Source organism: Colias philodice, chromosome 25 (genome assembly GCF_061535455.1).
Source record: "Colias philodice isolate Cphi_HAF_F1 chromosome 25, ilColPhil1 Martin Lab GWU primary, whole genome shotgun sequence".
NCBI lineage: Eukaryota > Metazoa > Arthropoda > Insecta > Lepidoptera > Pieridae > Colias > Colias philodice.
In genome coordinates, this window is record NC_143110.1 from 4,571,588 (window position 1) to 4,585,690 (window position 14,103).

General features: G+C 32.8%; 2 protein-coding genes and 1 pseudogene across 8 annotated transcripts in view; all 3 read right to left on the minus strand.

Annotated features, from left to right (window-relative positions):
• Window positions 1–3,106: 3,106 nt before the first annotated feature.
• On the minus strand, window positions 3,107–6,868 carry LOC149477327 (uncharacterized; annotated as a pseudogene). The gene is made up of 5 exons (XR_016317686.1): window positions 6,599–6,868; window positions 4,584–6,524; window positions 4,394–4,520; window positions 3,843–3,970; window positions 3,107–3,363 (listed from the first exon to the last, which is right to left on the minus strand). The product of XR_016317686.1 is annotated as an uncharacterized LOC149477327 (transcript).
• A 332-nt stretch (window positions 6,869–7,200) lies between these two features.
• Window positions 7,201–8,895, minus strand: LOC149477328 (uncharacterized). Its single transcript, XM_089711042.1, has 4 exons — window positions 8,652–8,895; window positions 8,140–8,361; window positions 7,634–7,814; window positions 7,201–7,351 (listed from the first exon to the last, which is right to left on the minus strand). Exons 1-4 carry the CDS (start codon window positions 8,893–8,895, stop codon window positions 7,222–7,224), a joined length of 777 nt encoding a protein of 258 aa, XP_089567168.1. The 3' UTR covers window positions 7,201–7,221.
• A 3,663-nt stretch (window positions 8,896–12,558) lies between these two features.
• The window catches only part of LOC149477329 (uncharacterized), a 36,730-nt gene continuing 35,185 nt past the window's right edge, over window positions 12,559–14,103 (minus strand). For all 6 annotated transcript variants that reach the window (XM_089710792.1, XM_089710791.1, XM_089710790.1 and 3 more), the window contains one exon: window positions 12,559–13,810. In XM_089710792.1, coding sequence (XP_089566918.1) covers window positions 13,674–13,810 — 137 coding nt within the window. In that variant the 3' untranslated portion in view covers window positions 12,559–13,673. The remainder of the gene's footprint in view (window positions 13,811–14,103) is intronic.

Genomic DNA, 14,103 nt, shown 5'->3' on the forward strand with positions numbered 1-14,103 from the left:
TAGAAAACAATTCAAAATTATCATCTTTTGCTTTTCGAATAATTGTGTTAAAACTAACAGTGAATTAATTAAGTAATTTTGTTTATGGTCCGGGAGCCAGCAGCAGATTTTATGACCAAGTTCCTCTCAAGCGGTAATTAGTAAAATGCATCAAAGTATAGTATTATGAAGCCTCGTGAACGTCAGCTGGAGCTCGGTTGGGGGGAAGAGCGGTTGTAGCCTCCCGTATCAGCTGACGGTTTTTCCACCAAGATACAGCCAGCTGACATATATATTTATCCACAGTTACATATAAGCTATCATCAGGTAAATTTTTGTTTGAGAGGAAATAACGGAAAATAAATTTTTCTTTAAATTTAACTTTCATGTTCGAGACACCAGCTGACGTATAATACACCATGTTGTAACCAGCTGACTATTTTTTTCGTTGAGATATTGGGTTAGCTACAATTTGACAAATTTTTAGCTGAGAGGAAATGAATGAATGAATGTATTTTTTTTCCTATGTGCGTGGGAGGCTACAACCGCTCACCCCCCCAACCGAGCGCCAGCTGACGTTCACGAGGCTTTATAATACTATACTCTCATGCGTCTGACGAATTATCTCTTGAGAGGAAATAGTTAACCAAATTTGCACCTGGCTCCCTAACCATTATAATAGGCGACATTTAAGAAGTATTTTTTTTCAGATTTCGGGTTCAAAGATTACGTTTACGTTTATCCTGACAATAAGCAATATTAGACTAGAGTAAATAATTTTTGAAACAAAAAAAAATCGCAGTCGGATGAAACCCATTAGAAAAGGAGCGGAATATGATAAAAATTTAAGGAAAAATAAATTACGGTCAATCCGAGTTCGGGAAGCGGGAGGGGGGAGCTTTTAAGAGAAAAAAATGGTTTCTCTCGATTTCCGACAAAACTACAAGTCCTATAGAAAAAAGTTCAATGGCAAAGTTGTAGGTAATTAAAAGTTCTACAACTTTTGTATTCACAATTTTTTCACATAACCTCAAAATTTAGGTGAAAAATTCAAAAAACCAAGTTTTTGGTCTATTATTTTTATCTACTTCAAAATTTATTTTTTTTCTACGAAATTTGGTGGAAACTTACTTTATTATGTCCCAAATACACTGTAATTTATTTGATTGAAAATATTTATTTTTTCGCCTTATTTTGAATTAATACCAAAAAACAACCTAATTTTCAATCGAAAAGTCACCCGTCAAAATATCAGCTTTTTTCAAAAACTTGAGGTGCCTTTTATTCATTGAAATCTCTACTTTTATATGGTGTAAAAAAAAATAAACACCATCATAGTAAATGTTCTCAGGAAATGCATACAAACAGTGTGAAAATTAGCTTTTACTAAATCAGGCACACTTCTCGAACTACCTGAAATGTTTTTATCGACATCATTTTGCTTTTGAATATGCTGTAAAATATTAAACTTAGAACAGATAATTATTTTTCTTTTGAAATATTACCGAAAAGCCGATACAAGAGAAGATATAGAGTTCAAGAAGTGTGCCTGATTTAGTAAAAGCTCATTATTACACTGTTTGTATGCATTTCCTGAGAACATTTACTATAGTGGAGTTTATTTTTTTTACACCATATGAAAGTAGAGATTTCAATGAATAAAAGGCACCCCAAGTTTTTGAAAAAAGCTGATATTTTGACGGGTGACTTTTCGATTGAAAATTAGGTTGTTTTTTTGGTATTAATTCAAAATAAGGCGAAAAAATAAATATTTTCAATCAAATAAATAACAGTGTATTTGGGACATAATAAAGTAAGTTTCCACCAAATTTCGTAGAAAAAAAATAAATTTTGAAGTAGATAAAAATAAAAGACCAAAAACTTGGTTTTTTGAAATTTTCACCTAAATTTTTAGGTTATGTGAAAAAATTGTGAATACAAAAGTTGTACTTAGAACTTTTAATTACCTACAACTTTGCCATTGAACTTTTTTCTATAGGACTTGTAGTTTTGTCGGAAATCAGGAGAAACCATTTTTTTCTCTTAAAAGCTCCCCCCTCCCACTTCCCGAACTCGGATTGACCGTAATTTATTTTTCCTTTTATTTTCATCACATTCCCCTCCTTTTCTAATGGGTTTCATCCGACTGCGATTTTTTTTATCTTTTCATTATTTTTAAAGGCTTCTACCCCAGTCTATATAGGCAATTAAAATTTTGTCTAAATATCATCCAATAACTTTTTACATTTTTTAAAATCTAATCTTAGATTATGGATTGGTCTCCGCGCGCGCGCTACGACTAGATACCGCCGGCGTACTTGAAAAATGCGGCAACTAATAGTACGCCGAATTCGGCGTACCCAAGCCAGTCGTGTCACACATGTGTCACAAGCATTGTGTGGAGAGGGCGAACCGATAGTTTATAAAGATTTTGAACAAAATCTGAAGTAAAATGCCTATTTGTGTCATAAAACTATTTAAAAATAATACAACAAAAAATAAGAAAGACACTGGAATCACGTACCATCACTAAGTATCGTATTAATCGAAATTTCTCCTTTACTTCGATAATTTTTTCTACGAAAATACGACGCCATTCAGTGTTGCCGTACTGCATATCCAAAAAAATACACGTGGTTGAGGAAATCTTTTAGCAATAATTTGAACTTTTTTTTTTCAATACTATTACTAACACATGTATAAAAAAGTATAATAACAATAATTTATTTCTGTTTAACCATGTTTAACTGACTCATATAATATGTTTTTTTTATTTCCGCTTTTTTACTTTTAAACAACCTTTGTGACTATAGTATAGTAGCGTCATAAGTGGATTTGAGTCGCATGTTCATGGATTCGATTCCCGGGCAGGTCAGGATGAAAAAAATATTTTTCAAACTTCTTTCCAAGATGCCAGATTTCCCATTTATTAGGTAAAATTTATGTAGCTGGCAGCCCAACTCTTCACACACACTAGCGTCTTTACAAATTGCCTAACACACACTACAGAAATGAGTTGCCGCACTCACAGAGCTATTGTTTTTAGGTGGGGCGGTATCTAGTCGTAGCGCGCGCGCGGAGACCAATCCTTAATCTAAGAATCTAATTTTAAAATAAAACAAAATTTTCAAAGAAATACAAGTTTATTGTCATGCAAAAAGGTGGGTCTTGGAACATCTGCGCAGTTCTCATGTTCACTTTTAAAGCAATGTTCTTCTATCACGACGAGTCGATTATCTCTCTCTTCACAATTACATATAAAGCATTTATCCATTATTTTACCAACTTTATCACATTGGTACATTGTGTGCTTGTGTGTTACTTCGAGTATTATTGTTTCATTTACTTTTAGTCCATTTGGTTCAGTATTGTTTGTACTATTTGCTGTAATAAGAAGTGCTGTTTTAAATTTTTTTAGTGAGCAATTTACCATAATAATATAGGGGTAACAATTATATTGAGTCACTAAAGCTATAAATTTAAGGAATATATGGAAGATAAAAACCCTTGGAGGGTTGTCACTTGTCGCGTAAAAACCACAGGACAGTTCTTTGGCATATTATGATAATATACAGTTACGTTTTTTGTAAAATTAAATTGTAATACTGACGTGATTAAAAAGAGCAAATATGGAGTTTCTTGCCGGTTCTTCTCCATAGTTCTTCTTCTTCTCGCTTTCCGAATCGGTGGTAAATTTTAAAAATATGTAATGACGTTTCAAAAGTGCTTCTCGAAGAAGTCTAATTGAATAAATAAATGTTTGAGTTTGAAAGCGAAATTATTAACTATTGGCAGACTGGAGTCTGTATGGGATACAAAGATACCACTATGTAGTTGTTAACCGTAGCTAGTAAAGTTCCTACCTTCATATCTTCGACCCATCGGTAAATAATTAAAACCAGGAAAAGCCTCTTCGCAATGAACAGTATTTGGTAATGGACGACAAAATTTGTTAATATTTCCCATGTATGGACAAATGCATTGTTTACATCTGCAAAAGATAGTTAAGTTAATAATGACTATCACAGTATTAAATAAAGTATAAATTAGAAAAAAAAATGTATATCATATGGATTCAGATAGACCTACCAAATTGTAACTACTTAAAAAACTTTTAATTTAAGTGTGTGTAGTTCAAAACGTTTTCCAGATGTTCAGCTTTGATAAAGTTTCAATAAAACGTGTCGTAGAAACTGCTTCTTATTTTTGATTATCTGTTTGTTTGTTTGAACGTGCTAATCTCAGGAACTACTGGTCAGATTTGAAAAATTCTTTCGATGTTAGATAGCCCATTTACCGAGGAAGGCTATAGGCTCTATATCATCACACTATGACCAACAGGAGCGGAGCAACGCGGGTAAAACCGCGGGGCACAGCTAGTTATTTATACATAGATAATGATAAATTAGAATACCGTATAAAGTACATGGAGCCAGGAGTGCAGTGTTTTCTCTCGGGAGCCATTTTTATCTTATACTCCATACATTGAGCTAACTCAAATCTTCTGACCCGGTTATGAGTGACAGAATTTATATCACTATCTGAACCAGTTACCTGTTTGATAAATTCCCTATTAATCGCTTAAACTGATAAAGTATTAACACTATCAGGATGTGTTCAAATGTTTAAAATTACCGATAGCTTATTGCCTAGATCAGCCGTTGGTAAAGTTTCTTGACCATTATCACAAGCGATGACTTCATTCACCTCGCAAGAAGCGTACATTTTCAAACCCATGTCTGGACAAACACAAATTTTACAATCTTGAGTAAATTCTTCACCTGGAAAGCAGTGGTCTAGAGTCCTTACTTTTGCGTTATTAACTTTATTTTGCAGCAAGTTTTGGGGCAGTTTGAATTGGTTCCAAGGGGCGACACCACACGTATGCTCAGTACAAGCCTTGTCAGTTTTATCTCCGTTCGGTGGGCAAACGCAAACATTACAGACATCTGTGAAGAGATGACCGGGCGAACAATCATTGGATCTAAGGAAATTTTTCTCGCATTGATTCTTAGTACATTTTGCAACGTTCTTTATACCATCTCGGGGACAAAAGCAGATGTTACAATCGACTTCATAGTAAGCAAGTGGCTCACAAGTAAATCTATCCATGCCTATTGTTTTATCTTCTTCCTCTTCTTCGTAGCAGTTATTTCTGGTACAAGCACGCTCTTTAAGTATCCCGCTTTCGGGGCAAATACAGAAATTACATTTAACCTTAGATATTGATCCAGGTATGCAAGTTCCATCAGAATATACGTTGGTCACGGGAAGGACACGAGTCTTATGAGCTGCCTGTATAGTTTTCTTAGCGATGCAATCATCATAAGTGCACCACTTATAGTCTATAACACCGCTTTTAGAACAATAGCATACATTACAATCGAACTCAACGTATGTGCCTGGTTCACATTCAGTATGATTTTTTTGATCGCGTGAGCCATGTTCACTTCTAATATGTAATGTAGTTTCAATCTTATAGTGAGGAATGCATGATTGAGAATGTTTGTATCCAGTATCGGGACACAGACAGTATTTGTTATCTTCATAATATACAAAATTTGGTATACAGTTTTCTTCATTATGTTCTTTATCCAATTCATTTACATCAGCTAGCTCGTATAAGCTTTCATTAACAATGTTTTCAAGAATGTGGAATTTATTTTGATTACTACAATTGTTTCTGCAATAGCTGCTATTAATTAAACCATTTTGAGGACAGAAACATTCGATACAAATTGGAACGAATTCACCGGGACTACAGTTATCTCTTTTTTGATAATTCTGAAGTTTTGTGTTCTTTGAACAATCAAGTTCTAAACATTTTCTTTCATTTACAGAACCGTTCATATTGCACTCACAAGAAAGACATTTTGATTGAAATGAAAAAGGAGTACATAAACCATAGCTTTCTAAACTTTGGAAAATAGGTGTGTTTGGTTTGATTTTATTGCAAGGAACTTCGCTGCATAGACGGTCATCACGATTGCCATTTTTAGAACATAAGCATATGCTACAGCCATTTCTGTAATATGTTCCTGGATTACACCTTTTAATTTGCTTTGTAGTTACTTGACATTTATCTACACATTTATCGATAATGAAAATTCCATTCTCTGAACACAAGCAATGAATACAAGGGAAAATGTACATTACGTTTGGTATGCAATAGTTGTTTTTGACCATTTGAAAATCTGACGTATTTTCTAGCGGACAAGATGTATCCTTTGTGCAATGTGCTTCTGCTGATATCCCAGAGGCTGGGCACGTACATAGACTGCAGTTAATATAGTATGACCTGAAGGGGGTACATTTCACATCATATACGAGTAGGCTCTGACTCTCCAAACAATAGGCATTTGTGCATGAAAATTGACCATTTTCTAGACACACGCAGCGGTTACAACCATCTCGGAATACTTGGCCGATTTTGCAGCTCACCCGTCTCTGTATTTTAGTGCAGCTTGCATCATTCCATAAACCAATATTATTACAGTGGCATAAATAGTTATTCAGTATGAACTGTGTGTTTGGAACGCACGCACCTGAAGAAGCAAATAAATAAGTAATAATAAAGAAGAGAATATTACATGTGAGAAAGAAATAGTCATGTACTTACGTAAAGTGGTTATTTGATATGGTAATCGTGATAATAAAGTTAAAAATGCCACAGACATACGTATTTTCATAATGTGTAGTGTAACACTAATAAATGGACTATGCAACGAAGATTTAAAAGTAAAATCTATGGATTAATTTCACGCTTATAGTACTGTAAGATTAAAAAGTTCCATGTTTTATATTCAGTTTTTTATTTTTCCGCAAACCTGAGATATTACTTGGAAATTAATTGGCTAGAAAGGCTTTTTAAATCAAGCAGATGATTGAAATTGTTTGATAAGACTACACAATTAAGCATTGTTGCATTCCTTATTACAAATTGATTTTAAGAAGCTATTCAACCCCTTTATTATTAGTTCCTTTCTCAGAGTCACAAAGTTGTTGTTGTTAAATGTTTTCAAAAATACCTATATCATTATAAATTGGTGACGTGAACTAGGCAAAATATATTTTAACATTTTCTAATTTCTAATCATTTTATGTATGGGTTACTAAAGAGAGACCTCAGCTGTTGGTAATGGAAACTATCCTTTTTATTTTTCTTTCTACTATTAATAACGCAAAAATAAAACACCACAAAGATTTATTATTGTACTACAATATTAATAATTAAACGTAAAATCACATTCCTTGTTGCTCTAATTCTGTTACTTGGTTATGAAGTTTGATGACTTGAGCGTAATTGAGACAGGCCTTTTGAGTACATCTCAATGTAGAATCCCGTTGGCAGTAACATTGGTTGCATTGGACCCTGAAATTAAAGATAAGAAAATAATCATTTTTTCTTACGTTCTCGAAGTAGATTTGTACATCATCATCATCACCATAATCATCATCAGCCCACATATTTTCCCACTGCTGGGACACGGATCTCTAATCAGGGTAAACTCCATAATCCACCATTGGCCAAGTGGGTTGGCGATATTATATTACAATTTTTTTTATTCCTTGAAAATATGTACTATTATTAAAAATGTCTCTCAGAAACCTCATGGAATCTTTTAAATCGAATTTCAATTAGAAAACATCTTACGTATACATCATCCCCGGTGTACACTTTTCCTTCTGCAAATTGAGAGCTAATGGGATCTTGTGAGAATTCCCTGATAATCTCTCTCGTTCCTCACATTTAGGTATACTTTTACATTTAGTCATGTTATTCACACATTTGCAATGAATACAGCCGTGTGTTTCGTCCTTATTGCATTTCTTGCCTGAAAATTGGAAAATCGTTATTGCATTGACCTATAAAAAAATATATTACTAGCGATTTCATTAGTTTGTATTAGTTAAGTATATGAACTTTATACTTGTTCTGAATGTAACTATATTATATAATTATTTAAGTGCCTGTGTTAACGTAGGTAATAGGTTTAAGATTAGCGAATCTTAATATCTAGATCAAGCTTTTATACGATATAGGCCTGTTTCATCACTATCTTGTCCTCCACTGATTAAAAATTTGCTCATTAGTTCGATCTTTGGCCTACACTTAATAGTTTTCATAAAACACCTACGTAAGTCTCTATTATCACTTACCAGAACGTTTCTTAGCATCAAGTTTCGACAAAGCCTCATGTGACACGCAGAGTTTATTCTCACATAAGAGATTATTTGCTTCCCGGCACAAGCATCCATTACAAGCAATGCGGTACATTTTTCCAGGAACACATTTATCAGATAAATGCTTCATGACATCAAAGTTGTGGACATCTGCAGGCTTGAAGGGAAACTTTTTGACTGGGTATTTCGAGTTCCTTACTATAAAACAAGATAAAATAACTAAGATATTGTAAATGAAAAAATGGTTCTTTCGTCAAATATATTTTTTTTTAATTAAAGAATAATAATTAGAATCACTTTATATTACAAAATAAAGTCCTTTACTTAGTCTGTCTGTATGTTTGCGATAAATCCAAAAACTTCTACATCGATTTTCAGTTTGTTTTTACCTATTTGAGGGAAGAAAGCTCGTTAATTTAACAGTTCTTCAACTTACAATTTTTCATTATTAAATTCATAATTGTATCAGCTCTTACATATATACTTACATGACTTCCTTTCATCACACGTGCCCGTACAATTTAACCCCTTTTTGTCATTACAGAAGCACGTCTCACATGCCCTTTCATAGATCTTCCCAGGAACACAATCCTCATTCCCTTCCAACTGTGGAAACTTTCCATGCAACGCACCACTTCTTCCAATTGCTTTGGCCCATTTGGCCTTGTGTGTTGGATGTTTCTGTATATGATCCTTCATAGTTTCTGCGAAAGCGTCTTTAATACAGGCCATTTTCGTACAAAGCAGTGTGCTGTTCTCACTACATCGGCATGTGTTACAATCAGACTTGTAAAGATGACCAGGCACACAGCTTTGGAACTCGTGGATTTCAGGGAGATGTTGATTTAGTTTTGCTAAAATTAAAATTTGAATACGTGTGTATTGTTTTAATTACTAGTTGTGATGTCTGGATTAACACGACAGAATATAAATTTTAGGAGGTTTTGAAGAAGGTTCGTTCGCGAACAGATGGATGAATAATGTTTTCTTTTCTTAAGTTAATTTTGAAAAGTTGTAGTCTCATATTCATAACAAAATAATTGCAATATATACCGCATATATAATTAAAATACTTTATCTATATACTAAAGGAAAACCACTTCCAAGATCAAATTGTTTATTTTCCAACTTCCAAAGTATCTTTTAACATTAAACTCCTTTTCAAAGCTACACCGTCCAATACATAATCTCCTAAACAAATCATTGTAGTACACGACAATTCCTTATCTGGAGTACACAAACACGTATTACATTTCAATTTATATTTCTGTCCAGGAATACAAGATTCATTCTCGTGTTCAACCTCTGCTAATTCGGTATTTATTTCATTAGCACTTCTAAAATTGGCTTTGACTTCACAATTTTTCGTTGTACAAACCAATTTTCTATTATCATCGCAAATGCAATGGTTACAATCATTATAATACTCTTTGTGTGGAGTACATTTATCGTTAGAAGCGTATTTCATATTCGTTAACGCTTTAACCTTATCAGCTTTTATTTCTTGAATCAAATTACCATTTATTTTAGTACACAGTGTATCGATATAATAGTTTACATCACTACATACGCAGATTTCGTCTTGTGTTCGTAAAACATCACTGAATTTGCAGGTGTCAGCTTTACTACCAATTTTGCAATTACGATTTGTGCATAATGATCCCTGAATGTACCCAGATTTATGACATTGGCATAGATTGCAGTCCATTAAATATAACTTATTGGGTTTGCAAGTGACATTGGTCTTTAAGTAGCTGAAGATGAGGGCTTTATCACTGTGAAGCGTCCCGAAGATTTTCCTGCAGTTTTCTGCGATCCATCGTGATTTATTTGAACATTTGCAAATTGTGTGATCCTTCTTGTATGTCATGTTTGGTTTGCATTCCTTTTGAACGAGTTGCGGTTTTTCTAAAAAAATAAAAATAATTGCATTTTCTTAATTTGGTAGGTAATTAATTATGTTGCTTTTGTTAATTTTATTGGATGAGACGAGATATTTTCTTTTTATATCCATCGTCAATGAAAAAGATGTTAACACAACATTGCATAGGCTGTGGAATAGGTATCAACATTTTAGATATTTAAACGATCAGAGTGCAATATTACTCTGATTATCTTATGTTTTAATAAAAAATAACTAAATACCAGGTTTCACACACTTCACAGCACGACAGACGAAGATCCCATCAATATTACAGATGCAAACGAAACAATTGCCTCTAGCTGTATCACTTGGTACGCATTTTGTGGTTTTTGGTAACCAGACTGAAGCTGATGTCAATGATTTAACTGTGAAATTACCTACGAAAAATTTAGAAGGTTTAGGTGAGGATTAACAGAGCAAAATAATCTAAATCAGGCAAATTTTAAATATAAAAAAGAGCGTGTATGCCGAGCACATTAGTCAGAAGTGAAACTTCTATGGCAAGATTTAAAGATACCAAAATCGTCGCCTTACTCCATGACGTGACGGTATTGCCATGGCCTTGAAATTTTATTCTCAACGTGCCTTAAGAAGTTTCACTTCAAAATATGTTTGACAATTATTTCCTCTACAATTGGGAATTGATATTTGTGCCTATGCAAAAATAATCACTTCACAGATATCAAAGGAATCTGTTATATGTGTGATATTAAATATGAGAGAAAAATTAAGTAAAGAAAGCACTTACTTTTTGATTTATTATGCGAAGTCCATCCTAACGGCACTGGTAAAAAACAATACTTATAAAAGCACATTTTTAAATAATTAAATAGCTTAATTAATAAATTGCTATTATTTTAATTCTATTCTATTGTGAATATTTCCCACATCAACATAACAAAGAAATAATATAAAAAAATTTAGACGATCTAGACTTCATCTTATGATAGACCACTTACAAAAATGTTTATTACGGTTCCGTAAGATAAAATAATAAATAGTCAAGCCTCATCTTAATCTTAATCTTAATACTATTATAAAGGCGAAAGTTTGTATGGATGTATGGATGTCTGGATGTATGGATGTATGGATGTTTGTTACTCTTTCACGTAAAAACTACTGAACCGATTACAATGAAATTTAGCACACATATAGAGGGTAACTTGGATTAACACATAGGATAGGTTTTATCCCGGAAATCCCACGGGAACGGGAACTATGCGGGTTTTCCTTTGAAAATGCGGGCGAAGCCTCTCGCGGAAATCTAGTTTTTCATAAATAAATACCAGACCCCTCGAAGTATGTACACTGTACAGTTATCATATAATTATAATATTATATACCATAACACAATATAAAATCCAAGATTTAGGTACGCGTCAACCAAAGAATAAACAATAATTTCGTTCAAACAATACTTACATAATATAGCCTGAACATAAATAATATAAAACACAACAAGTGTGAATAAAATCGAATTATACGCCATGTTATCGACTGTATCGTATTGAAGATTATCGTCTAAAATTGTTTCCCATAAAAATAGCACTGATTAAAAACCTTTTATTACGCTTTTAATATCCTGAAATTATAGTTGCGTGTTTTTAAATGATCTCTATTTTATTAGTACTAATTGTAGACTTTAATTAGAGATTAAACTCAATTAAAGGTAATTAATTAGGCAGATAATAGCTTAGTTCAAAAATCATAGTACTAAGTAAATCTTATCTACATCTTATTTTATATTTGAGTAGATGTTAAGATTAACTAATCGTATTTTTATTGGATAATTTCTTCTTTTTTCTTACCAAAATATACAGAATACCTACCTCAATTGATCTTATTATTTTATTTTAATTATTTTATATATATGGGATAGGTACTCGGTCTCCTTGAAATACTTCGGTTTAAATTTTGAATGAAGATCAAAAATTTACCTCTTTTAAAATATTAATTAACTAGCTTTCCGCCTGCGGCTTCGCCCGCGTTTTCAAAAAAAAACCCGCATAGTTCCCGTTCCCGTGGGATTTCCGGGATAAAACCTAGCCTATGTCACTCAGAAATGATGTAGCTTTCCAACAGTGAAAGAATTTTTCAAATCTGCCAAGTAGTTTCGGAGCCTATTCAATTCATACAAACAAACAAACAAAAAATCAAACCTTTCCTCTTTATAATATTTGTATAGATACTATGAGGAATTTTAGGAAAAGCCTTGGAAAAGCACATGCTTCATCCTCTTAATATTTTTTTCACTGTAGGAAACAGTGAATAAAAATAATAGCATATACCTAGGTAGATATTTATATTTAATTTCTTCTAGTGTAATAATTATATCTACTACCTACCTCATGTTGTGTGTACTTCAATCAATGTTAAGATAGGTAAAGTGAAGAAACCAACATTCAGAAGAAACATAGGGAAATAAATTATGAAAGAAATATTAATAGAAGAAAATAAAACTCAAACACATTATTGTAATAGTTTATTCGTTCGATCATTTAACGTTAAGTATAATTACGTATTGAGTAATACAATGTTTGCATAAAAACGACCGAAAACCAATTCAAAAGATAACAACTAATCGACAAAAAGTAGTTTTAGTTACCAGTAAATTAAATTCATCCAAGAATTTAACTGATCAATTTCTATTTACCTTTGTTCTTATTTGTTTAACAAAAAAACTAAGGACATGTTTGTGTATGCAAAAAAATTCCTTACTTATAATTACCTCTATAAACTATTAAATAATTACGCATAAGTGTGGATAAATAAGTCCTTATTTAATATCGTTTGAAATACTATATGTAGCTATAAACTTGACAAACAAAACACACCATTCTTACGAACTAATACCATACATATAATAAACTATTACATGTATGCTAATACTTACAAAGAAACACTTTACAAGACAGCCGCATATCCATTGATAAGCAAATAAATCAACCAAAAACTTAAGGTGTCAAGGGACACCTGAATGGAACGAAGTTACTAAAATATCTGGCTTGCTTTCTATGAGAGAGAGAGAGACAGACCGAGAAACACGCGCACTATATCTAGCAAAAAGTGTCGTCACAACTTTTTGTCTTAATTCCGTCTAGCCCCCTTTCGCAACGCGCGATAAGCAACTTCGTTCCAAAAGCTATCATAGATTCTTAAATCTCTTATTAAGTTTTAAGAGGCCCAGCCCTTTTAAATAAACGGATTATTGTTAAAGTATTATACAAATTAAAGACGCAAAATGAAACCTACTTAGCAAATAAAACATTACCTTGAATGTTTCTGCAACGGAAAATGTAACTAAAGTTCACTATAACATAGTCGCTACAACAATGCAATAGATACAAATCAAAGATATTCTGAATGATATTTCATTATTTTTGAGAGGCCGTTTATGTTATGAAAGCATAATATTCAACTCACTGTTTCTTGAATATTTGAAAAAAAAAACCGTAAAACTCGCGCAAAAAAATTACGCGAAGCCCCAGTAACAGTCATCTTCGTACAAAACACAAAACGTTATTCGTTAAATAAGTATTATTCTCAAAGCGACAGAGACAAATAAATGCATATTTTGTTGGAAAGGTTACAACGACGGACTCATGTCTTGGTCGCAAAGACGCAAAGTGCAAAACACGCTTTTGCCGTCAGCAGAACATGTACAATCTTTGCAACCACGCTTGAACTGTTCCCCCGGATTGCAGCGAAAACTTGGGTCCGATTCTAGAACAAAGAAACAGCATTTTTATTTTAAACTTGACAACGAGGTAAAATTCTTAAATTTATATAATACTAGCACAGACTAATAATAATATACCTACTAGATACTAGATAGCAGGATTACTTCGTTCATAGTTTTTTTGATGAAACCAAAATTTTATGTATATTTATAATTATGGTTATGGTTAGCCGTTTTTCATCTGGCCGCAAACCCTTCGAATACGCAAATGACGACATTCGCAAATAACGTAACATTTGATACACCTCAAATATTCGTGTAATGTACGAACGTTTTA

Excerpts from the sequence above, each read along its gene's own strand:
- LOC149477328 (XM_089711042.1), bottom strand. The coding sequence starts at position 8,895 with ATGGCCTGTATTAAAGACGCTTTCGCAGAAACTATGAAGGATCATATA. Across the intron at positions 8,362-8,651 it reads GTGTGATGAAAGGAAGTCAT|TAAGGAACTCGAAATACCCA; the intron begins GTAAGTATATAT and ends CTTGTTTTATAG. Across the intron at positions 7,815-8,139 it reads TGATGCTAAGAAACGTTCTG|GCAAGAAATGCAATAAGGAC; the intron begins GTAAGTGATAAT and ends TCCAATTTTCAG.